At 47.1% G+C, this 26,943-nt stretch overlaps 1 protein-coding gene across 1 annotated transcript; it reads right to left on the bottom strand.

The window, feature by feature from the left end:
* Positions 1 to 9,557: 9,557 nt before the first annotated feature.
* On the bottom strand, positions 9,558 to 23,964 carry ENO1 (enolase 1). The gene is made up of 12 exons (XM_061347887.1): positions 23,838 to 23,964; positions 19,658 to 19,751; positions 18,262 to 18,357; positions 15,642 to 15,700; positions 14,695 to 14,764; positions 14,380 to 14,513; positions 14,003 to 14,225; positions 12,255 to 12,452; positions 11,818 to 12,019; positions 11,338 to 11,446; positions 10,547 to 10,605; positions 9,558 to 10,030 (listed from the first exon to the last, which is right to left on the bottom strand). The coding sequence occupies exons 2-12, from the start codon at positions 19,740 to 19,742 to the stop codon at positions 9,961 to 9,963; spliced, it is 1,305 nt and encodes a 434-aa protein (XP_061203871.1). The 5' UTR covers positions 19,743 to 19,751; positions 23,838 to 23,964; the 3' UTR covers positions 9,558 to 9,960.
* Between the last annotated feature and the right edge of the window lie 2,979 nt (positions 23,965 to 26,943).

The raw sequence follows: 26,943 nt of genomic DNA on the forward strand, positions 1-26,943 counted from the left end.
AAACTGTCCTTATCCCAACCCAGGGGTTTTCCCACATTCTAACCCTCCTCCCCATGCCACGGGAGCAGGGGCAGTGAGCGGCTCTGCGGTTTGTAGCTGCCAGCTGGGGTTAAACCACGGCACCTCATTAAAAACAAAGAATGAAACCAAGAAAAACTCTTTTTTCTCTTGTAAAGGTTTTCCATTTCCCTGACTCAGAGCGTTTCCTGGTGGGTTCTGCATAATGAATATTAGCAGAGGTTGGCTTACCACAGTGTCTAGCGAGAGTCATTTATCAAAGGCTAGGATGTGCACCGTGCAAGGGGAAAAAAAGAAACTCCATTGAAAAGGAACACAAAGATTTTAGCCCTAACACTCATTCCTCTCATTCCTGTGTACTTGGGCGTGTTCCAGGGCATGCAGCGAGAAGACAAAATGGCCATCTGCAGAGCATGAGATGTATCTAACGAGAGATTTGTACACCTTGAAAGTCACCAGTGCTGAAGCTGCAAATGACTAATGAGGCTTTCCTCAGGAGTGGGATTAATTGCATCACCCCTCGGTGCTTACTTCTGTACCCTGATTATACCTAAGGGTAGTTGCAAGGAAATTAATTCTGTGATTTACGTAGCAGATAAAATCTGGTAGGTAAGGAAAATACAACAAATCTACTGTCAACCCCAATCAGCTTTGAGATTGTAACATCACAAAGTGACCCTAGTCCTTTTAAGAAGGCTACTGTAAAAAGGATCCTAAGCACCGGAGGTTTGTGGCGGTCTCTGCTGTGTGTTTTGGTACCTCTTCACTTCCAAGTATCAGAGCCTTGTGTCTGAGAAGCAGCAGCCACTGGACATCAGCTTGTAACTGAGTATATGCACATCTGCACGCACAAACGCATGGGCAGAGCTTTGGTAGCCACACATGGAAAAGCCAGATGCGTATTTATCCTCTTCTTCCCAGCAGAAAAGCACAGCTGTACAGGGCTGTATCCTGCAGACATGGACAAGTTGCCTTGTGAAAGCCACAGTGGGTGTATTTCCAGTTGCATCTAAATTCTTGGTCTTCTCTAAAGGCAATTCACTGTCAGCGACGAGCTCGTTCCATGCATGGAGTTGGCTCATTTCTATGTGTCTTACGGTGAACAGCAACTGAATGCACATAGCGTGAGGTGTCCCTACCCATGGCAGGGGGGTTGGAACTTGATGATCTTAAGGTCCTTTCCAACCCGAACTATTCTATGATTCTATAATAGAGGCATATGCAAAACCCAGTTGAATCTGGAATGACAGGCTGGGAAGCTGTCTGCCTCCAATACACCCAGATCAGGATGGTTTTGGTACAGGCTCGCTGGCCTGGCAGGAAAGGGAGCTGCGGAATGACTGGATTGGTTCAAGAAGGCACAGGCTCTTGCTAAAGCAGGCAGAAAGTGGTTTCCTTCTGCAGTCGAGACAAGGGGTGTTGGGGGGGAATTCAGATCTTTACAATGAGCCACGTTCAGGTTTGCCTGCGGAGGTCAAATTCACCATGCTGGGGATGCAGCAGCCCACGGCCACAATGGCAGGGAAGCCACAATAAGGCTTGTGCTGCCGGCACAACGTGACCACAGACAAGATGGGAATCAGAAGGATGTGTGTCACAGACACCTCTGTGCCTTTGATGAAAGCTCAGAGCCAGGGCTGAGGGAAGATCAGTCTAAAAAGCAGTTTGATACGTCTGGGTCCCAAGGCCTGAATGCTTTCTGTTCATTCAAAGGTTGAGCCATCCTCTACCTCTAACATGAAACACCTCATCTGTTCACTTACTGCATCTCTGCTATAAATCCACTGCTTCCCCTTCAGTGCAGAAAGTAGTAAATGGATTTACAAGCTTCCCTTCTTGTCCTAAGTGACTGACTCCACTTTAAGCTGATACAAATGGCCAAAGCGTTCAAGGGAGATGGGATTGATTTCACATTTGCATCTGTGTCCTTCCCACTGCAAATCTGCTCCTCCAGGAGGAGGTTTCTGGCTCCCACCTCTCCATTGTAGCTGCTCTTTCCCTGGTGTTGCAACACCACCACCTTTGATGGTACATTTGAATGTACCTTTTTAAAGGGAGAGAAAATACAGTGGCAGGAGCGTGGAAATTTCCATTTCAAGCACTGTCTCTTTTTTTCCCCTCAGCACTTGGTATCTTCAAAGCCCCGAACAAAATCGACTGATGAATTCCCCCCACCTCGCTTGCAAAGTGTCATCCATCCCATGGGATGGGTGAGACAAGCGAGCAATAGAGAAATGGAACAACACATCCGAGGTCTCAGAACGGATCTGGAGCCGAGGAGAGCTCTTGGCCTCCTGCCTGGGGACTCTCTGCACTGTTCTTAATGCTCTTCATCCCTAACAGTTGGGCAGGAGGATTTTAGGATCAGTAATAGAGAAACCCATCTGCCTGCCTGAAGACACACACCTTTCCTGTTTAGAAAGCTGGGTTTAGGCTGTGCATACCTAGAAACATCTGCTCCTTAGACACTGGACTTTTAGACTGAATCCAGCTATTCCCACTGTCAGTGACTTGACATCCTACATAAAAGCCACAATATATGTCTTTAAATCACTATTTAATGCAGGAGATGGGAGAAGAACCCGAATACTACAGAGCATAAACCCCACAGGTCAGGACTTACCTGAAGCAGTGCAGTTAAATGGATCAGTTGCTTTGCAATGGAACAGCAGAGCAGCAGCCCATGAGCTTTCCCTCAGCTTTTGTTTGCAGACCTGCTTCAGTGGGGAGACAAAAATAATAGTGTGGAGGTAGAAACACATCCTGGAACCTGCTGTCACGAAAGCCCTGCAGCTCCTCTCTGGTTAGCAAGCAGGGAATTGTCTGCTACCCTCCAAAGCAGTGGCTCAGGAGCTTTAGCAAACACTGCTTTTGTCAGCATCTTTTGGATGCAGGAGTTTAGACTGAAAAGCTTTTAAACCTGGTTTTAGTCTTAACATCTGCGTGTTGGATTAACAGAATCAGCCCTTATTTTTCAGCCTGTTTAATACAAGGCACATTATTCAAGTCCCTTCTGCAGATTTCAGGGAGTGAGAACAAGCACTTACAAAGAGAGACGGATAAAACCCACAGCAACCAGCCGAGGCGTGCTGGCATCTTGATGTACAAAGTTCTATCTGTGCCTTTTGCTTTGACTGCTGCAGCTGCCATAGGACACTGATGCCTTCGTGACTGACACTGTTTGCCAGCATTTCATAAGCAAGAGTCAGCTGGTGGCGTTGGATGGCTTCTGGGATTAAAACACATCATAAAGTGCTTGTTATTAAACAGAGATCAACACTGAAAGCGGGGTTTGTCAGTAGGGAGGCTGGGCAACTCCTGTGCTGTAAGTTAAATGCACACAAAAATCAGCTTCTGTTTCCCTGCTTCTATACAAAAACCCCTTTTTGGGCAGCACAGGATGATGCTTGCTTGGGCCAGCTTGGTCCTTGAAAAGGACCCAAGGAACACTTCATGTTCAGCTTTCGGAATGCACCGAGCCAGGTGCTTTCCCAGCTCATTTTCCAGGGCAATGCTACACTCCTGCCCATCACTGAGCTCCCTCTTTCTCACATTACTCCCTGGATGACTGGTTCACCTCATACACCTTGTTCAACAGGAGAATTGCTGGTTGCTGACAGCCAGCATCAGCAAGGGCAGACGCTGAACCAGAGCTGAACCGTGAGCACAGCCAAGGAGAAGGGGCTCAGCCCTGTTACAAGCAGGAGGTGATGGCTTGGGGCTGCTCCAAGCCTCTGCTGCAGCCTCCCTTGTCAGCAAGGTGTCATTGTACCTGGGCTTTGTCCAAGGCTTTTATTCTACAGAACTTGCCTCTATTTCTTCTCTCTCCTGTAATTTAAGCCTGTAACTGCCACCTGGGATGGTTCAACTTATGGGCTTCTAGACAGAGCTGAGCCTGCTCATTGTATTATAGACAGGAGATCTCACTTCACATGTGGCGCAAGGAGGTGATCTGGACCTCGTGACCGTTTTCTTCCTTATGGTTTATCTTGCATCTCATTTTTATCACCTGAATTCTTCACTCAACCTTTTTGCTTCCTCCCTACCCAGTTCCCTTCCTTGTTTCGCTTTGGCTGGTTTTCCCCTTCAGCTTTTCTTAGCACAGTTGAGTGCTGCAGCTGCTTTGGCTGCATTTCTTCTTCTTGCCATGCTCCACACCCTGCACTTCTCGTGTCTGTGTCTGTATCCACGGAGCACAAAGCACATGTAAAGCGTGTCAGAGCTGGCAGCACTGCAGGCCTTCTTGGGGAGGAAAAGAGGGGACCCAAATAAATAGGTCTCTTATTGTAGATGTGACTAAATCTGGACTCCCTGGTATAGGGCAGCTTGAACCCCATCATGGTGACCCAGCAGCCGGAGGCAGGGAGAGGCTAAGCTCACTCCCATGTGCTCGGAGAGGAGCAGGGTTCTCGCATGTTGTTCTCACACCCACCCACAGCTCCTGTCTACAAGGAAATAACTTCACCAGCAATACAAAGAGAGCAGTAATAAAAGCTCTCCAAGGGAGTGGTGGGACTGAGCTGGTGCCTGGCACAGTTGTTTGAATCCTGCTGTGACAGGGAGCATGAGGCCACAGCCCGCGATGCTGCTGCAGGGCAGGCAGGGCTGGCTGGCAGCCCAGCAGAGATCCTCTCTCCCTGCATCCACCATCCACCCTCATGTCTCCTTGCGGTCTACACAGCAGCAAAGCCAAATATCGTCCTTCCAGAGGGGAAAACACAGCAGCTGCATTCCCTTCATCTGCTCTCGCTGATCCCATGAGCTGTTGTGAGGCTTTTCCCTTCAGCTGCAGCAGACAAGCCCCCAGCATTGTGTGAGGCTGTTTACATGAGTCTTCATGGCTGTGAATGAGCAAGTGGGTGTTGATGGAGCTCTGCAGTCAATGAATTCCTTCAAAGGATGGCTCACTCCCACAGCTTCTGCCTCTCCAGAGACTGGGAAACACGGCAGTGTGCAGAGCACAGGGGGCATGCAACAGGCTCCCCCATGGTGATCCCACTGGCTGCACGCAATGAGACTGTGGCTTCTTTGTGCCCAGGATTTCACGCAGGAGGCAAAACCGCCCCATTGGGTGTTCAGATTGCTCTTACCCATGTCAGAGGCAAAACCACCCCACTCGGTATTCAGATTGCTCTTACCCATGTCAGAGACAGTACTATCTCCTACCTGCAAGTCTGAAGATTTCACTGAGCTGAGCAGTTCCAGCAAGGAGGAGAGCTGATCTGATGTTCAATTGAAATTCTGTTTCCTTTTAAGATCAATGATCTAAGAAAAAACACCATTTCTAACATTGTTGAATGGCACAAAAATCAGGGAAGAGAACTGAACAGGATCAAACAGAACACTGAGTGCTCCAGATCATCATCCCAGCCAGCACTGTGTTATGGACACATGGAGTGTCAGGTCCTGCTACTCAAGGGACAAAGCTGTCCTCATCAGTGAGCGATCTGACAGCACCAAACCGCACTCAGGTTGCAGTACTGCTGTGCTGGACACTGATGCTGGGAGATAGGGCCCAGTTTTGATGCTGGAAAATGAATGGTGAGACTCTATGTCTGGTTCAAAACAACCAAAGGATTGGAAAACCCACCTTATGGTGCCAGCTCTAGTTACTGAGTGAAGGTTATGAGTGACGTGCTTACTCCTTACCAAGGGCTAACATCTGGTGAGACAAACAAATGTTGAATCATTTGGTTTCTCACTGATTACAGAGGAATGCCAACATTCCTCTCTGTCCAGAACAAACTCTTTGAGGCAGGGCCTGTGCGAGACATAGAAGCCAAGATACCAGGAAATTAATACAAAGAGCAGGCTGAGCTACAAAGCAGAAAAGCTGCCTCTGCAGACTTCGAGACAGAGCCAGTGGGGAGTGGGAGATCTTTCCCACTCAGCCCTTTGTATCACTCCATTATATACCCTGTTACCTGAATAGCTCCCGAAAGTGCCACCTGCCTCTCCTCTCTGCTCATCAGTCACCTCTTCTGCCTGCTTCGTGCCTCAGATCCGCTTTCAAGGCTGCCTGCTCTGCTCAGAATAGCCTCCCAGCCAGTGTTTGCTAAGCTGGTGCCTCCTTCTGCTCCAAAGAGTGCCATCCCTGCAAATTATTACAGTAATAAAGGCTCTGGGTGTGCTACATTTGCACTGTTATAAAGCACAGCCTTTTGAGTAGGAGCTCCACAGGAACAGCACAGGAAAGTGAGGAACTATAGAGCAGGATTCGAGCCCTGATTAAGGAGCAGACATGTCTCCCCCCCTCTCCAGCACTGCAGGTTTAGGTCTGGATTTTGAACAATCAAATCTTGTTCCCTATTCACTCATTCCCCCCACTCCAAACACACAGAATTACCAATCATTCACTTCTCTAGCACACTTCAAATTCTTATCTACAAACCGCAGTCCCACGTTTCAGTACTCACCTGCTCTGGTCTTTTTTCTTCCTTTGCAAGTAACTCCTTTCAATGCTTTCGCCTCATTAGGTAGAGCCTGAATTCTCTTCAGCTGGAAGCACCTTGCTGATCTGGCCCAAATATGCTCTAAGATTTAACTTGAAAGCTTTCTATAGCCCTGGTTTGATGGGACAGGTGAGCACAGCATCTGACATTGTGGGATTGATTGACGGTGTAGGAAGGAGCATACAGTTCAGCAGCATTTGGCTTTAGCTTTTGACTTCACAGCCCAAGCATCATTCTTCTAACCCTGCCATTTTGCATCCTAATTATTTCAAGACACACCACATGTGGTAATTGTACCTGTGTCACTTCTTCACCCTGCGCTGACAACGGGGTTTGAATGAGAATGAATTAATAGCTGGGCTTCATTTGCAGTGGTGTTAAGCAGCAGAAGGCTCTTTTGCCAGAGCTCAGACTAAGCCATCCATCAGAGCAGAGGATCCCAGCTCAGTGCACTGCCTTACTTCTCCCTTGGGTTTATGGAGCTGCACAGCCATGACTCATATCAGTCATTTCATCACAGCTGTACCACCATTCAGGGTCTTGTCAGCTGATGGCAGTCACCAATCTGAGGTCCCAGCCCTTTTTCCTTTCTGATGCTCATGAAAGGAAAATCACCAGGTGAAAATACAGGTAAGGTGGGTTGTGAATTTATACTCTGCTTTCTGGAGTACCAGGTGAGAAAATGGTATCTCTTCTTAACACAGTTCTGAAAACAACCTTTTAAACCATTCCGTATATGGTATATGCTTACTTCTTTGATAGAAAAGATCCCTTGATGGGATTTCTGTGTAATTAGCCAGTTAACTCATTTAACAGGTCTCATTCAGAGATCAGCTATGTGTGAAAAGTGCACCAGGTTTCAAACCTGCACGGAGTGCAAGCAGCTTAGATTGATGCCTTAGGAAAGGACCGGTATGTGTAAGAGGAAGCATTTACTGTGCTGAGCTTGGGCTGGTAAACTCAGTATTTGTAGCAAAGCTCTCCTGAGGAGCTTGACAGAGGAGATAAATCTCCTGAGGAGAAGCAGTTGCCAGCTGCCCACAAAGGGATGTTTTCATTGCAGTGCGTATTGTCCTCACAGGGAGGTTTGCTCCATCCCCAGCTGTGCCTGCATTTGCTTTCAGGCTCCATCTGCTGAGTGGGACACGCTACAGCCAGGGTCTGATCCCTGTGCTCCCACTGGGTCAGTCCCTGCTCATTTTGATGCTGCAAAACAGACCTGGATCCAAACACCCACAGCTGCTGTGACTGGAGGGCAGTGCTCTTCCTACCTTCAGTGTGAGCAGGTCAATAGGACTGCAGGCCATGCTACCTCAAGCGACAAGCCACAGCTTTTTGCTAGGGGCTACTTGCATCAGGAAACAGGGCAGCCCAGGGTCTCAGTGATAGTCACAACTCCTTCTCTCCCCTGTTGTTTAGCATTCTCAGTGCTGCAGCTTCTCCAGTGAGGTACTTTGAAACACAGATTACAGATGAGTCTTTCTAGTCAGAGAATATTGATCCATATGCACTATAGAAGCCAGGTTTTCCCCATCAGCAGTCCTCTGTACTAAATAAACCCTTTCACGGCTATTACTTATACTAGTACAAGGCAGTGCTAACATCCCCCAGCAGCTCACAAGCCTCTTCACTCCTCACAGAGCAGTCTCACAGCCTTGTCTTTCAATGGCACAGCACTGTTACACCAGTTGGTTGTAACACACCATCCTCAGCCCTTGGCATTTTACAGCTCTGTACTTCCTAACAGCAGCTTTATGAAATCAAATCTATGGGGGTTTTATTCCCAACCTCGAACTGAAGATATTCGTCAAGATCCAGGTTTTGAGGTAAATGATAACACACACGGTGCAGCATCAGCAGCTTTAAACGTGCTGTTTCCATCTTGGTGATTTAAACCCGTGAGACACAAAACCGACTTCCAGCGCCACGCTGCAGCACACACAAGGCCCACAGCGAGGCACTGTGGTGCTCCCCACGGATCAGTCATTTCCAGACGCAGGTAATCCCTTTTCCTGGAATTCAGACTGTTAGAACAGTTAGTGAAGCGGATCAGAAAATCATCTTTTCCTTGCCAATGTGCCCTTATGAAGCACACACCCACAGACCAAACCCGATAAACAACAAGAACAGGCTTAAACAACCCCTCCCTCAGGGATGCAATGATTGGCTTTTTCCTGCTTGGTAAGGGACCAACACTACAACTCCGCTCCAGCAGCAACTACACAGAGCAACAGAGCCACAACAGTGCCAGCATCACCAACCAATCGTACCAAGCCTCAGGAGAAGGAATTCTTGCTCATCTCAAAGAGCAAACATGTGCTTTGCCATCTCTGTCACCACTGTCCTGCCCCTGCCTAGCACAGCTCCAACTGAGCAACACAAAGGGTTTGGGAAACACAAGTATTTGCTCCCAAGCCTTGTGGTGATGGCCATCTGCTCTCACGCAGCTGGGAACCCCCTCAAGTCTTTTCTTCCCCCATGTGAAATATGGTACCTACATACTAAATGGGTAGAAATTAAAGAGCAGCCATCAGATCGACTTCCAATTACACCTCCTATTAGAGTGCAGTAAAAAGGATGAGGGTTCAGGAGCAGCACTGTGCCCACAGCCTGGTGAGCTGCATCTTCTCACAGCAGATCAAGATGGGAGGTTGCAGACCCACTTTCCCCACAGCTAACATAGTGCCAACCTCTTGCTAAAAGCCAGGGCCATCACTGTGACAAGACTGACAAGCATGTATCTGCAGCAGGCCATGATAAAGGTTAATCACAATGCTTGTTGTCAGGGTACCCCATATCTTTGATAAATGAAGGCAGACCATTGAGCTTTCTCCCTTCCCCTGCAGGATCACAACTGAACTCTGAATAGAAACCTATTCTTAGCCTCCCTTCCTACCCCTGAGGGTCCCCTCCTGAGAGCAGGGACATAGATTCAGCTAATTCCCTATTTGTCACAAAGCAACTCAAGTCCACCCCACAGGCACAGAATTCCTGTTCCCTGCAGAGCAGGCTTCAGACCAGGATGCCACCACACAGAGACAGGTACCCCTGCACCTCAGCCTCCTCCAAAGTCACTCAAAGCCACACTTTGTTGGGTTGTTTGATGCTTTTATTTATCACATGTAAAAACACTACTGTTTGTGTTTGCAGGTACCTCTTGCTGCACTGCAAGTCACACAGCTCCAAACACTGAAGATCAGACAGGCAGAGAAAGGAATTGACGTGTTCATGCCCAGTCACAGGGTCATGATCCCAGTGGGTATTTGATACACAGAACCCCCAGGGACTGTTCTACAAAAGCAGTAGAGCCTTACAAGTAACAGATCAGGGTTGGTGGAAACACTAGGTGAAGGAAATGTCTATGGGGTAAGAGGACCTGCAAACTGGTCTTTTTCCTTCCAGCTGCCCTTATCTTTCTCTAGCACAGGTAATTGTGATCTAAGTACATAACTAGTGCTCTAAACCAGAACGGGGGTCCACTGATCCACACTTAGTTGACACGAGGGTTCCTGAAGTTCCTTCCAGCAAAGCGGGCCTTGCTGCCAAGCTCCTCTTCAATTCTGATGGAAAGGGAAGAGAGTGCTGGGTGTTAGCAGACAGTGCAGAACTCCCCCATTAGCACAGCTGCTGGCCTTACACCGTATCACCTGGACTACCTAAACACAGCAGATATTCCCAGAGCCACAGGCCAGCTCCCACTAAGGCACTTCAGTTACACAAACATTTAATTGCACTGCTCAGGATCTCCCAGCTTACATAGCTTCACCCAAACATTTTACATGCTCACTCAAGGGATCCTCATCATGCAGAAAGGACATCTACCTATTATCACAGGATGCTTTGTATCATGTTCTCTGTAGCATGTCTGTTATGGACATTACCCACCCAACATAATATAGCCTCAGTTCTGCAAGCACAGCACCTGCCACAAAAAAGCACCTCCACCAGCTTATGTCCTTAAGCTGCAGAGTGCTTCTCCAAGATGCAGATGACTAAGCTGTGCCCTGAATGCATTAGTGGAACATGAACTTTGTCAGGCTTCACCCCCTACCCTTTCCCCCCTCCCCAAATCTCACCTCAGCAGCTGGTTGTACTTGGCTAGACGCTCAGATCGGCAAGGGGCACCAGTTTTGATCTGAAAGGGAAATCAGGAAGTTAGAATAAGGCCACAATTACTGTTTAAAGAGCATAACCATAGGCTTTATTTCAAGCATCAAGCTTTAAGTATCTGTATACTCAAACAGGATAGGGCTTGGGAGCAATAAAGATTGTTCATTTGCTAACAGCTTGTTTCAGGAAATCCCAGTACATCCACTGGAGTTGACCAAGATTTTTCAGATGGGTGGCTAAAGGTGAGTTTACACAAGATAACATGTTCCCTCGTCACACTCCCACCAGACAAAAAATCAACTTCATGGATACAGGAACAGCAAATCTACAACACAAGCAAGCAGAGACCTCAAACAGCCTGCAGTACTGGGGGAGAAAAGCAGGCCAGGGCTATAAGTCTACAGAATACACAGACTTCAGGAGTTGCTTTGTATTCTCAGTTTACTGGAACAGACTCAGTGCCCTGTTCCATTTGCAGCAGGCAAGCCATCATGAAGGCATTCTGCTTTTCTTGCTTTACTAAACCATCCCCAGTTCTCTCCATGTTAGCAGAGCATTAGCATAAGGTTCTTTGCTTTCTAGAACACATCCACTTTTTAATCTTAAATTTTGCCTGTCTTTGATTTCTCCCCACTTCCACTTTCAGCTTTGAATGGAAGCATACTCTGAGAGCATGGCTCCATCACCATATTATCTTATCAAGCATCATATTATCTTACCAAGCGGAAAGGCAAAATACACAGGTACAGATACCAACCTGACCAGTGCAGAGCCCAACTACCAGGTCAGCAATGAAGGTATCTTCTGTTTCTCCAGAACGGTGACTCACCATCACACCCCAGCCATTGGTCTGGGCAAGCTTACAGCTAGAAGAGATAAGACACAAAGCCTCATACCATGCCTGTTTGCTTGCAGCCTTTGTGGTAGCTGCACTCCCTGCCTGGCCATGATAGAACTGCCCTTTGGTACATGTCAGGGTTAGGATCATGCGAGAACACAGTGACAAAGGCCTGCTTTTACACAGGCTTAGACCCAGTAAAGTTTTTTATGTGCCTATATGAGTTCAGCACTGTGAAGGTACAAGTTTACTTGCCAGTATCTTCTAATGCTTAATAACTGTTCTGCCTTTATGGATGCCCACTCAGCACATTTCTAGCCCACTAGATCTGGTCTGTATGTTCATCTCAGTCAATCAGACAGCCCCCCTCCCTGGCATGGCAAAGATGGGTGAACTTACGCTTGCAGCGACTCTGTCACGGAGCCGATCTGGTTGACCTTAAGGAGGAGGCAGTTGCAGGCTTTCTCATCCACAGCCTTGGCAATACGCTTTGGATTGGTCACGGTCAGATCATCACCAACCACCTGGATGCCAACACTGCCAGTGAATTTCTTCCAGGCTCCCCAGTCATCCTGGTCAAACGGGTCTTCAATGGACACCACTGTAAAGAGATACAAGGAGCTTTAAGACAATACTCCCCTGAAAGGTTTTGTTTGAAAGCAGTGCTTCCAGAGTGCTGCAGCCAAGTACTACCTTCCTCAGCGATTAGTCCTCAGACCCCTAAAACATTCTGCTCTTGATCCCTCTTACAAAAGAGGCTGCATCCTAACTTTTACCTTCAGCAATCAATCCCTATTTGCCACTACTTCCACACTTCTTATTGACAAACAACTTACCAGGGTAGTTCTTGACAAAGCCCTTGTACAGGTCAGCCAGCTGGTCGGGAGAAATGTATCTGCTGGGGTCATCAGGGGATTTGAAGTCCAGGTCATACTTTCCATCGCGGTAGAACTCTGAAGCAGCCACGTCCATGCCAATGACAACCTTATCAGTGTAGCCAGCCTTACCAATAGCAGTCTTCAGCAACTCCAGAGCTGAAACACAACAAGAAGTTTGAGCTCCCCCCCAAGCATCTTGCCTCAAAAGCTACTCATTGATCAGAAACGTACTTCCACTTGGCAAAGAACAGCCATTACCCCTACAGAAAGCCCAAAGGCCACACAGAAAAAGCTCTTAAAAACCCTCCCACTTCTGAACTGACTGGAACAAGATATTACTTTAATACTCTTTTTAACTTCTAATACCCTTGAGAGACCATTACAGGATTCAGAATATCTTCAGGCAGGACTACATTTCAGCCCAGAAAGCTTAATACTAGATGATACTACGTGCTCCAAGCTTTGTGCACATGGGTAGTAAGCAGTGATTGCACTTTATTACCTTTTAGCTCCAGATTGGGTGTGGACCATGAAAGTGGTAAGCATTCAAGCCTTGTCTAACACCAGAATACATAGCCTGCCTCCACACAGGGCACCCTCTCTTTGTCTCTACATGTGATTCACTTGCACAACTATATGTACAAGAGGATCTCTGGACACAACCCACTATGCTACCCTGTTTGGCAGAGTCCAATCAAGGAAACTCAGCCTGGTCACAACAAGTAAGACTCTCCCAATCACCCCTGACTCTTAAGCCAAGCAGCTGGATCAGGATCAGACAGGCTATTTACAATAGAAAGCTCAGATCAAGTGTGCTTGATTTTCCTGTGTTGCGGGGTGTGTTTTTAACAAGATGTTAATGTACAAACTGCAAAAGCAGCTGCTGTCAGCAGCACAATTTCTTTGGAGTGTAATGGCCATTTCAAGGTCATCTTCATTGATGTCTGCCAGGGTACAGACCTAGCAAGAGCTGCATGTGACTGGGATTCAGAAATGCCCTGATTTTTGGTGCTGGCTCACTATCTGCCATGTTAGAAAAGGCAATGCAGCTCAGAAGCTACATTCAACAATAATACAACTAGCAGCTTTAAAGTAACAAGAGAGTTCTAGTATTCTACTGGCTTATTAGCAGCTCCATTTCTCCAGGAGAGGCAGAAAATCAGCTCTTCTAGTACAGTTTTTTGCAGGAACAGGTTATCTCCCTTTCCACAAGGGAAACTGCCTCGCTCCTCTCCTGGGTTTCTGAACAAAACTGTTTGGCTGTGGAAGCAGCAAAGGCCTCTGCTTCCCAGGCAAGTCTTCATACACTCCCACGTGTTACCAGGCACAGTTCAAACTGTTCTCCTCCTTTGTTAGGAGGAAAAAACTCCACTAAACATAAACCCTGCCTCCTGAGAAGTCTGCAATGCATCAGATACTCCCATACCACTTTTCAACTGGAAAGAGGCAAGATTCCCTTAAGCTGCTATAGGAATGAAACAGTAATAAGACATTCAAGTCAAAGTGATCCCATCAAGCTGCATTAACGGAAGTCCAAGGGAATAGCTTTGTGGTACCACACTGGATCACACCAGTGCAAAACAAAACCAGTTAACAGCAGTAACTCCTACAACCTACTGACCCTGCTCTCCATTTATAGTGGGTAGGTAGGGTCCTCATTCTCTGGCTATCAGTTACACCTCCTCCCACACTTAGCTCATTCTTACCTTCTTTGTTTTCCAGGATGTTGGGGGCAAAACCACCCTCATCACCCACGTTGGTTGCATCCTTGCCATACTTCTCCTTGATTACGTTCTTCAGGTTGTGATAGACCTCTGCACCAATGCGCATTGCCTCCTTGAAAGTGTCAGCACCCACAGGGAGGATCATGAACTCCTGCATAGCCAGCTTGTTACCAGCATGGGAGCCACCATTGATCACATTGAAAGCCTTGGAGTAACCAAAAAGAAAAGGCAAGTTAGAATGGTTCAGGGTAAACTGGTAGCAGCATTTAAGACACTTCATTCTCTAGAGAACCTGATCCAAGACACCACACAGCACCTGCTCAGATCAAGCCTCTAGGGAGCCCTAGCAAGAGACTTACAGGAACTGGAAGAATGACTTCTGCATTTCCAGCCAGGTCAGCAATGTGACGATACAAGGGGACACCCTTCTCAGCAGCACCAGCTTTGCATACAGCCAGAGATACACCCAAGATGGCATTGGCACCAAATTTGGCTGAAACAGGAAGAAATAGTTTACAAAAACATTGTCCTCATAAAGAGACTCAGAAACACCAGCACCATGGTCCTGGTTATGCAAGTGCACAGCATATGCCGTATCAATTGTTTCTGACAAGCCAGAAATCTATATAGCATCTTATTTTTTCACACCTCACTGCAGCACAAAGCCCACTTACATTTGTTCTCTGATCCATCCATTTCCAGCATCAGTTTGTCAATCTTTTCTTGCTCCACAACATTGACATTCTGCAGAGAAAAGCAAACAAAGCACTGCTTGACAGCAAACATAGCTTCACAAACTCTCACATACCCACTGCTTTTTTATTTCTCTGGCAGGCACCAGAATTTGCTTAAGGGCAACTAGCAACAGCTGAAAAGACTGATTTTCATCATTAAACAGCAGCATCTTCTGGTCACTTCCAGCAGACTAAGGCTGACACATGAGAAGCTTGTTTTGTTCTTCACATTCAGAGCTATAAGGCTATCATGTCCCTTTGACTTCCTGACATTTACATTGCTATCTGCCTGGCACAGGGTAGGAGAAAGCTCCAGTTTATGCCTCCTGCCCCTTTCATGCAAGCTCAGAGATGATCTGCTTGCTCAAAACATACATCCATTTGTAGCTTACTACTTAATGGTTGGAGTTGTCACTAAGAACATACAATCACTTCATGCCTTACCACTTAGTTTTGCACTCCCTTTTCTAGTTAGGGCTCAGTGCCCATGAAGTGCACAGAAATGTCACTCAAGCAGGCTTTACTAAGATCCCCTCAAATTCCCTTCCACGTTAGCCAGCTTGGATAAAACTCAGTCCCTCCCCATCATTCAGCCACCCTTTTAAGCATAAAATACCTTAACTGCACACCAGTAAAGTTCACAGATGCTCAAGTATTTCTGCACACTACAACACTAGGCTGCTAGAGTCTGTTCTCATTGTTAGATATGCAGTCATCAAGTAAAGCAACTGCTGCCAAAAGGTCACTTTGTTCACATGCACCCTAATACACAGCTAACACCGTCCCTAAGCAAGACAGCTCCTGCAACTGTCTCAAGAGACAACCCATCAGTTAGGACACGCTGGACTGGCATTAGCAGATGTTAGCAGACAACACATTGCTCCTACCTTGCTAACCAGTGCAGGTGCAATTGTTTTATTGACGTGCTCAACAGCTTTTGAGACACCTGTAAGGAACAAGCAAATTGGGACACTGGTCAACCACACTGGTTATATGTAGGCATTAGTAAGGGATCTCAGTTACAAAAAACATCAAGGATATCATCTCATGCTCTTCAAACCCCAATCCAACCTCAGCTTACAGCCAAATGTGAACACTTCCAGAGGTCATCTTGATTGAATCAGAAGTTGCATGAAGTAAGCATCACCTAGGAATGCCTGCTGCAAAGTTAGTTTGCAAGACCATGCCCTGGAAAAATTCATCCAAGTGACAAGGTTGCACTGAGAGCACATCCATTACCTGTGTACATAATGCTGTCCCCAGGAACTCGTTAACATATTTAACAGCTCTGGATACACCTGACAGAAGCGAAATGGACAAAGACAATCAAGGAAGAGATGAAGACCCACAGCCAAGAACAAAGGCAGTCATGGAAGAAAGAAAAGGACACAAATAGGTAACAGACCTTTAAGTCACCATGTGTCTGATATTGAACAGCAGACTAGAAACAAGAAGAATTGAAGGGTAGAGGAAACTGCATCAGTCAGCAAGGCTGTATTTGGTGTTTCCATCCTATTGCGGACTCAAACCTCAAGTGGCTAAATGACAGCATTTGAAAAGGTTTTAGGACAGGCTGCTCCTACCCATGCATGGAATGGATGAGTAAGGGGAAAGAAAAAGTTTTTCCTCATTACTTAAGCATGCAGCAGCTCAGGCATTTCACTATCTGCTATTCTGTAACACTGCTAAAGCATCAGTTTAGCACATTTTACACTTGATACCATGCTGAAGGACACTGTTACTGTACCTGTATGGAGGCATAAAAATCATGTGCCCTAGCTTCAGGCTGAGAATAAAGCATGAACACAGCACCATCCTTTTAATCATGTGGACCTACCATTGTGCAAACCAGCAGTTCCAGCATGAACTTGCTTCTTCTCCATAAGCAGAGGCCATCATTAGCCAGCTACCAATATCAGCCTAAGGAGTACTAGCACCCCTGGACACTGAAGACCCCTCAAGACCTCAGCTTCAGAACCTGTGAATGCTCATTAAGTGCACCCTGAACCACATTAACTGCCTTTTAAGTGGTCTAAGGCTGGAGATTTCTGTTACAAAAGCCCTACCAGCTATCTGCAACTCATCTCATTTGGTGATTTTCTTTTTTTGTAACTCATGTTATTCCCCAGCTGACAAAAGCTCCCAGCTGTGATAGCCTGCTGTGGAAGCTCAGGCTGCTGTCTAGTTAAGTGCCATCAAGAACTGTCTGTAGGATCAGATTTAACAGGTCTAAGTGCTCACACATGTAACACACTGAGGTAAGTACGCATTTACTCTTCTCAAAGAAAAGTGCCTGAGGTAAACAGCATAAGCTCTTCGGCTCTTTGGGGTATTCAGTCATCTAGAAGTTTATTCTGTGTTTAAGTAATAACAACTCTGAATCTTCTCAGACAATGCTCTCCAAGTTCAATTCAGTAGTTACTTACTCTAACCAGCCTTCCAAAATGGGCACAAAACATTGCAGCTTCCTTTCACCTGACTGGCAACAAAGTTTGAAGACAACTGAATCTCTTGCCCAGCTAAGAGTTAACCTATATACTTAGAAGGTAACACCAATGCTTTTACAGCAGCAAGCTAAAAAGGAGTCCTGACTGTCTAAGCTCTCAGAATAATCATAAGAATTACTATTAGGATGTTTATTAGGTAATGCCATCTTTTATGTAGGTATTCTTTTTTCCCATACTTGCTCCCAAGCCAGTCAGGTGACTGCTGTGCTTAGTTTCCTTTCATGACATACAGTAAGCCCATAGACAACTAAAATGATATGCCACTAACACAAACTTAAGTATCCTGGCTACCTGTAATAACAGATAACAAGATAAGGTGGGTTTAGCTATTGTGCAATCTAAAACAATAGTATCTTCCATGATGATCAGTGTAAAGCTGCACATTATCTGTGGTCAGAAGTTGGCATAAGCCTCAGGTTCAAGATTTAACCTGCTTCTAAGGAGTCTGTGGTGCCAGAACAGACACATTTAAGAGTTCTTCAAAAATTTGGTCTGTGAAGAATTCTTGTGACTAGCTGCAGCATCACCAAGCCTTCTGGAGCAGTTCGTTCAGATGCTCTTACAACACACTGCTAACACACTCTATACTCGTGACATGCACCAACAGGCAGGGCAACAGAAGTGGCATAACAAAGTCCATTTGGGCATACCATAACAGACACTATCACCCAGCTGGCATGCCTGAACTCCATGTACCCACCTGCGGAAGTACATTTATCTCCATCATTATGCATGCTGGAAGCAGTCACTCTCTACATAGTACCTTGGGAAACCCAGCAGCCTGTACTTTACCTAGGCCCCAGCCACACAGCCTACATGTGGTAGGCACTGCTAGCATCTTACTGTTAATCTCCATAGCTTTTGCTTAATTGCCATGCCTTGTACAGAACATGGACAGCAGTGAGGGAGCCTGTGTGACCACTGCTCCAATCTGGCATAAACATATGCAGTAACACAGCCATTGTAACAGGCCAAGCTGGGTACCAAAATTCAGGTTTACCTTTCCCCAGGTAGCGTGTCTTGTCATTGTCACGAAGCTCCAGAGCTTCATAGATTCCAGTTGAGGCACCACTGGGGACAGCAGCTCTGAACATACCTGTTTGCAATAGGGGAAAGAACTGTCTTAGCTTGTTCAAACCCACAAAATATTTTCCACCCTAACACCATCCCAACCTACCACACTGCCACCGCTGGAGATGGGGGAGGTCATCTCTGCTCACTTAACATCCATCCCAAGAACTCTGTGGTTCTTTATAGCACCACCAATTCAACGGTGTCTCCCTCACTGATCAACAGCAAGTTGACTCATTCTCCACTGTGCATTTCAAGTGTGCAAGTTCGGAAAGTCACCTATTTCCCTTCCAAAAACATGGTTTTATTACTGAATCCTCCTTTGAGCTCAGTCTGGCAGGCAAGCTCTTGAATTCTTCTAAGATGTGGCATAAAAGGGACAATTATGAGGCCTACATTGTTAATATGACCTCTGAGCTCTTCCAACAACAGTACAGCCACCCAGCCAAGGATGCTGAACTTTGAGCAAATCAGTCCACTGGAGTCTGTTCTGCCTGTGGTTCAAGATGCCAGCTTCAGCCTCTAGTCTCTCCCTTATCCCACTACAGCAAAGAGCTTAGTAGGGTCAATCTCATTAAATGACTGCATTAATCTTTTGAGGCAGAAAGATCAGCTATTTAGTTTGTGTATTACAGCTATTGTGTTTGCTCATTCCACCAAACCACACTGGTATGTGTTTGCACAATGCCTTTGTCAGATCCTATCGGATGTGGGATGCACAACTAGCAAACCAAGGGAAAGTCCTGCAATAATTAAAAATATAAGATGTTAGATGTGAAAACCCAATTAGACAAGATGTTTAGTCATGCCTGAGCAGTCACACAGAGAAGAAACTATTACACAAGATTCAGTTCTGCAGCAGAAGAGTGTTCCAGTACACAGTGGTCCAGTGACTGCTAGACAAATCAAGAATTAAATTTCAAGTGCAGTCAGAGTTTAGGGAGCATTGACAACTAAGACCAGGCCATTAGCAGCTGCTTACAGACACAAAGGCCTTTTAATTCCAAGTTTACAAGTGCTATCCCAGTTTTTGCTCAGGACAAGGGGAGAAAGGCACTTTTGGATTAACACTTGCACTGTAAGAAGTGGCACAGTAAGAAACACTTGGTTGTCCAGGCCATATCTGGAGCTCAGCAAACTCATGCCAGTAGAGCAAGGTACAGGTTTTTCCTGCAAGTTCCATTGCAAGCTCAGCAACAAGTTATACGTATGGAAGAAAAAGCAAGCACAATTCCACTGTTTTAACAGGACAGCTTGTAATGATTTTAACTGCCTCTTCAGTTCTGCCAGATAAACAGAAGAAACAAACATCTGCAATGACTCACCTTTCTTGGTAAAGAGGTCTACCTCAACAGTGGGATTCCCACGGGAGTCAAAGATTTCACGGGCATGGATCTTGAGAATGGACATCTTTAACACCTGAAAAGAAGAGTTCAGCATTAATCACTAATAGTTTGGGGGGGAAGGAACCTTCAAAGACCATCTAGTTCAACCACCCTGCCACAGAGGGGGTTGAACATCTTTCACTTGATCAACATGTTCAAAGTATCATCCAACCTGACAACACTTCCAGTGATGGGGTATTCACCACTTCTCTGGGCAAACCTCTTCCAGTGTCTCACCACCCTCATCGTAAAAGAAATTTCTTCCTTATAGCCAAACTAAATCCAAATACCTTCAACCCAAGGTCTGGACAACTATTCCAGTTCCTGGGAGGACTGTCTGGATGGAGACATCATCACAGGTAAGCTGTATGGCTTCTGTTTGGGTTTCAGCCACAGCCTTAGAGTTGCAGTGGATAGACACCTTGTTCTTTCAGCAGGCAGCTATCTCTATGTAGTTCTTAAAAAGAACCCACTAAATGGTAATTCTTTTGAAAGATGTTATCTTCAAATTCCCTGCAGACCTCAAGCTTCTGGGGAGGCTGACACGGCCATCAGCTGAGCTGGGGCAACAGGCTGCAGCCTAAGCAGAGCAGGCAGCAGCCAAATCACCAGCACACCCTTCCCACCAGAACTGCCATGGAACCTGCTGATGCTGCTCCCAACAGACTCCACTCCCTGCTCACACACCCTGGCTGCTGGTGCTCCTGGGAGGCTGGTTCTGTGTGGCCCCTAGCAGCTTGAACCAGCCACATGTACAGCCAGTACCACCCAACTCTCCCTCACAAGACCTGCTGCCTGGTCGCTCTCCCATACAGCCAAAGGGTGCCAGCAACACAGAACCCCCACGCACCCACCCAAAACAGACTTCAAGCCTTGCACTGTCCTCAGCATGTAGCAATGGCTGCTGTTAGCATCAGCTTAACATCATTTATACCCTGTATTAACACCTGCAGTCATGAGACCAGTTCAAAAATGTCACTTTACACTACTTTAACTGTAGTTGAATACTACTTAGCAAGAGTTGAGTCATTTGTTGAGAAGACAGAAATTTTAACCTAGGTGGGAAGAAGAGTCTAAAACCAGAAGCCTTGTTTCAAGAGATACCTAAAGGAACATCACCTTACCATGTAAGAGCAGCCAAGCAATTCCAATACAGGAAATCTCTGCTATCAGATATAATTCTTTCTGATAAAAGGCTAAAGTGCAACAGTGCTTAGTATTCACAGCAGCTGTTCAGAGCCAAATGTAACCTATCCCAAAATAGAAACAGCCAGCCAGGGCTCTAATTAAGAACTTGCATTAATAGTTATACCTTATCTGGGGTATTTACAGGAATAGTTCTTCCTCTGTGGCCATTTTTCTTCCTTTTAATACTTTTTCAACCCCTTCTCATATATCTATACACTTTTCCTTAAAGAAAAAAAGGCAGTAAGGAATCCTTATGTAAGCTCAGCTACATTTTAAAAACCAAGTCATACACATGCCTGCAAGCCACCAACTGGCACCAAACCCAGCTCATCTGCAGAGAAGAAAGCTCAGACTCAGAAGCAGAACTATCTGGAAGCTGGCTCTTTGGCAAGCCACTGTGGGTGGTAACCCTGTTTACAGAAATGGTCATGAATCTCTCTGCAGTTAGAGCTAAGTTAGAAAAACTGGACCTTGGAAACAGTGCTGCTTGTACTGAGTGTGTACGTGCAGGGGTTACCTTCATACACTTATCCTTCCTCCACTAAAAAACCCACGCCACATGTTAAAAACATGGGTCACCATTTGGTTTGTCACCATGGCTTTAAAGTGCCCTTTCCAATTGTCCTGCCTCTAAGCAGCATGTTGTATAAGACACGTTTTGAGAGACTCGCTGCCTGCTCCACAGCAAAGCCCACACACTGACAGACGATATGACTAATGTAAGTAAGCAGCAACACCACTCAGTTCAAGCTTGCCTTCGTGCTGCCACTATGAAACTTGAATCAGTAAATATCAAGCTAGAAATAAATCCCTGCAACTCTCCAGTTATCAGTCCTGTCCACACTAACGCTTATCTCTCTGCACATGCACTGAGCAGTGGCTAATAGGAAGAATCCCCATTTATCTGAAAAGGGGTTTTGGAGCTGACTAGGCTGGCACCGGCTATGCCTTACTTTCATTTTCAAAACCACGGCTTTGCAACAAAACGTTAGGTGTCTGATTCTTTCAACAGCCAGCCAGCTCACAGTAAGTAACTCAAGAACTGTCTGTTGACCTTCACAAAGGTGCCACTTCAGGAATACACCCTGTAAGAGCTTCCACTGGTAATGTCTGCCAGGTCCGACATTACTCAAGCACCCTTGACAAGTGACCTCTCCAGCAGTCCCTCCCTTTTCCTTAGGAGGAGGCATTTCACAGCACTGCAGTGTTTCAGAAATTCTTCACACCTTTTTTTTTCCTCTTCCTTTGGCTCATCTTCCCAACCCCCTCACATGTTCAAGAAACAGCTTTCCCCCGAACTATTCCTGGGTAAAAATCTGACGCTGTTTAGCTCATCAGAAGCCGAGTGTTACATATTCTGCCTCAATTCAGTCAAATCTAGAAAGGGTTAGCACAGGTCTAGCTGTGGAAATGCTAACAAAATGCAAGAAAGCTCATCAGTAGCACTCCAGACCCTTGTACCAAGTGATGGAGTTAGCCAAACATGCAAATACCAGAGTGATATTTAATGTACACACTGCCTTAAACCTTGTTTTGCACTGTAATCTGCTGGCAAGGTCAGTGTCTCCCTTCATAGAGGAACCACACACACACACTAGCTTTCCTGGCCTCCACAGGAGCACACACTGAAGGCCCAGCTACAGACCACTGTCCTTCTGAGTACAAGCCTCACTATTAAGTCCAAACATTGGCAAAGGGGTTGGAATAGATGATTCTCCAGAGGTCCCTTCCAACCCTAATGATTCTGTGATAAAACCACTTACTCTGTGTATCTGAACTTGTGTTCTCTACAGGGAATACAGTATTCTAACAAAAATGCAGACTACTCCAACTTGGACAATTATGGACCAACCAGGCCACCATCCAACCCTACTCCTTTTCATTCCACATGGTATTAATTCACCTCCATGATCTGCAACACGATGCAGTGTATTTTAAGTAATGCCTGGCAGGGAGTAAGGCACAGACACGTTGAACTACTTCGTTATTTAAGAAGATGGAGGCCTGAACCTGCACTGCCTCAATCTGTGGGTTTGGATGACAAACTTCACTACTTCCTGGCAGACTGAAAAAGTCACAGCCCTGCCCTGTGACTCAGCAGGCATTTAACGGACCCAGAGAGAAACCCAAGAACCTCTCCGGTAGCTGCGCACGAGGCAAATCAGTGAAGAGGTTTTTTCCACACCGCAATATCCAGAGATGCACACTAAGTGGCCATGTGCTACTTCTCTACAAGTGCTGCCCTGAGATAACCAGCACTTAATCAGTGCCATTGGGAGGCCTAAGACACACAGATTTCATAGAATGCTTTGGGCTGGAAAGGACCTTTCAAATATCATCCAGTTCCAGCCACATGGGCAGGGACACTTTTCCACTAGACCAGGTGGCTTCAAACCCCATCCAACCTGCTTTGAACATTTCCAGGGATAGAGAATCCATCTGAGTGCTGACATCAAACGTTAAAATATTTGAGATGTGAAGCTGAAGGACATCCACTGCAACTAAAGAGGGGAAAGTCCAAATCACGACACACAATCCAAAAGCAACTGTTAATGATTAAGAGATAAGAGTTAAACACTGCTTTTGAGAAGCTCTGACCCACCATATACCCGAGAAGGTTTTAACCCCTCTGCCCACGCTGACAGGGCTTAGGCCGGGGTAGGCCTCCCCCACGCGATGCGGCTGCAGTGCGGTGTTGCTGGAAGTACACGCAGTTGCTCGAGCTCCCTCACAGCCCGCCTAGGCCCGGCCGGGTTCACAGGCAAAGCCCGCGCGGCCTCATCTCAATGCGGCGGCAGCGGCTCCGGAGCCCGACGAGGGGAAACCGCGGTCGCTCAGGACCCCTCATCCCGCGGTTAACTGCGGAGGGACTGGGCCGCTGAGGCCCGCACAGCCACGAGGCGCAAGGCCCTGCCCCGGCCCACACACTCACCTTCGGCCCAGCAGCCCCACCACAGCAGCACCGACCTCTCTGCGGCTCACCTCACACTAGGACCGAGCGGCTGCGCGGACGCCAGGCTATACCCACCCCGCACACATCTCCCGCCCCCCCTCCAGCCCTCCATTGGTCGGCTCAGCCCCTCGCCGCAATTCCATTGGCCAGCGCGGCCTTTCTGCGCTCTTCTATTGGCTACCTCCTCCTCGCGCCAGAGGCGGGCTCGGGTGCGTGCGCTACGTGCCGCGGCGACCCGCTCGGTTCCGCCGTTCGCCTCGTGGAAAATCCCAATACGGAGGGGGCGGGGCCATCCCTCCCCCTCCCCCCTCCTACGGCGCAAGCGCGCTGCGCTGGAGATGGCGGACGCCCCTGGGGGGCTTCGGCCTCGTCTATTGCAGGGCCGTGAACCGGCGACAAACCCGGTCACCGGCGGCATCCACAGGGTGCTGGATGCTGCCTGCACGTACAGTGAGCCGTGTCCTCTGTGAGGGGGGACACTGGGGTCATTGAATGGGTGAACACCCCCCCCACATACAGTTGTGAGGGGAGGGGGGACTGTAACGTGTTTACTGTCGTTAAACTGGAAGCTGTGTTGCTGGAATCCCAGGTGCAGCCAGGCTTCCGTGTGAGGTGAGTGTAGGAACAGTGGCCAAAAAGAGCAAGAAGGGGGCATGCTGACAAGAGGAAGGGTTATTACTACTAGAAAAGGGTAATTTATAACACAATAAAGGTTTCCTCTGATTTTTAAGTGAATAACTGTTAACTGTGGCTGCCCCATCCCTGGCAGTGTTCAAGGCTAGGTTGGACACAGGGCAAGCTGCTCTAGTGGAAGGTGTCCCTGCCTGTGCCAGGAGCTGGATGAGCTTTAAGGTCGCTTCAACCCAATTCTGTGAGCTTCCTGGTGCAGAGCAGGAGCACTCATCCAACAGTTCTGACACCTCAAACACCAGTGTGCCAACAGAAACCAAGACTATTATACAAGTGTTTTGCCCAAATCTGCGCAAGCGTGCCCCAAGACGTGCTCAAAGACCATGTTGTGACCAAAAACCAATGGAGCAGAACAGAGTTCAACACCAGGCCACAGAATGAAAACCCTTGCCAGAATGGAGTGACTCATGCCCCAGTGTTGAAAAAACCCATCAGACTATTCATTGATAATTAGTCTGCTGCATAATGGTGAAGTATGAACCATGCACCAGTGAATGAACTGGGTGCAGTGGGCAAAGCCTTCATCCCTGGAAAGTAATACTCAACTCTATGGACCCAGCGGTAACCACGTGTGATGGTGTTTAATAAGAACATGAGTGGTTTCCTGCTGTGGCGATGCAGAGGGATCCTCTTACTGCTTATTTATCCGATTGCCCACAGTAGCTGCCCCCTGCACCACCTCCCATAAGCATGATTTCTTGCAGGACTTCTTAACCAAGGGATGGTCAGACATTGCATTGTGGAAGGGAGGCTGCAATGAGAGGAATCCCATTGACAGGTCCCAAGATTTGAACAAGGCCATAGGCTGACTTGGGACAGGCATGGTCTTGTTCCTTCTCACCTTCCCATGTCCTCAGCCTTCGCTCTTGGATGGGACTGCTGCTGTTGAAGGCAGAGCACCATTCCCAGCAGTGAGATTGTGAGCAAGAATGAAAACCATCGGTGTTATCAGCACTGTTCCCAGACTAAAGTCGAAAACACAGCACTGCAGAAGCTACTAAGGAGAAAAATGCCTACTACTGCTGAATCCAGGGCAGAAGCCATGACCAGGGACCAGTGCTTTGCCTTGCTGGGACACTGCAGCACCCAGATCCATGCATGTCCCCCCATTCCCCTGGCTTTGCTTCCTTCCATTCACTGACACTGATGGGGGCCTGGCTCTGTAGTATTTAAAGTACATAACATCAAACCAATGGAATTCCCCAGGAGTTGGGATCTAGGGGCTCCAGGGGTCTGGCAGGGCCCCCTTTTCCACTGCACTGTGCAAAACCATGTTGTTGCTTGCAAAGTCAGTAATTGTGCTTGCTCACGAACGGCCTCACCCTTCCAACCTATGACTGATTGTTTCTTCTGGGCACATTTTTCTTCCCTTCCTGAGAACATCCCCCCAGGGCAAGCTTTAAGCCTTAATAAAAAGCAAAGGAAATCAGTTGAAGCGATTCCTTCCCTTAAGCATGCCATGCGGACACAACACCCCACCAGCCCCCCTGCACTGCTCCTAGCAAGGAGACACCATGTGAAACCCAAGCTGCTTTGTGACAGTGAGGTATGGCCCACATGCCTATGGTGTTTTTTGGTGCTCTTTCTGCCTTGCTGAATGTGCAGATTCATGTGAGCTGCAGGGCCATGAATCAGGTTGAAATGCTGCTGGGCTGCACACAGCTGAGAGAAAAAATACTGGTCACAAAAAGCCCTTGTAATTAAACTGTCACCATATAGGTAGATAGCTCCTTGCAGTGCCAACCTCCCCAAAACTGCATGTTATACCCTCTATAGCTGTGTCTTTGGCAATAGTTCTGACTTATCCTGGAGCAAAATGAGTGAGAAGGGAGCATTCCCTACCAAAACGTGCTCCTGAGCAATCAGATGGTAGAAATCATACAACTGGATTTTTATGCTGGACAGCTGCTGGATTAGAGATGCTCCACTGTTTTTGCCTTCATAAAACTGCTATGCATGAAAAAATCACATAGAGGTGTCGAGTCTTATAAATAGCTAGAGAAGGTGCAGCACAAGAAAGTCTAGAGCTGAGGGAAATTCAACATTGTAGTAGTTGAGCAAGAGGCTGATGGTGAAGTATGGTAGGGTGCTCTTTGGGAATAGAAGACGTTCTGAAAGGTCAAAACTTGCTGGCAGGCAGAAGTGGAGTGTAAAGCAAACCCTCTGGCCTGGGCAGCTGAGCACTGGGCTTCTTGCAGCTCTGTGTTTCTGTTCAACCAAACCAAAGCTGTGGGAAAGGACTGGCTGTAGAAGAGCAGCCTAAGCTCTTCCCTTGCTGAGGCTCATCTTTCCTTGTGACCACACGTATCTGCTGCTGGAGTGTGAGCAAAAAGCTGTGTGCTGAGAACCTGCATCCCCCCCCCTCCAACTGCATGGTCCCATTCCTGGCAGGCAG

Source organism: Neopsephotus bourkii, unplaced genomic scaffold, assembly GCF_033783945.1.
Source record: "Neopsephotus bourkii isolate Nb327-2 ecotype Australia unplaced genomic scaffold, CSIRO-AGI_Nbou_v1 NB_333, whole genome shotgun sequence".
NCBI lineage: Eukaryota > Metazoa > Chordata > Aves > Psittaciformes > Psittacidae > Neopsephotus > Neopsephotus bourkii.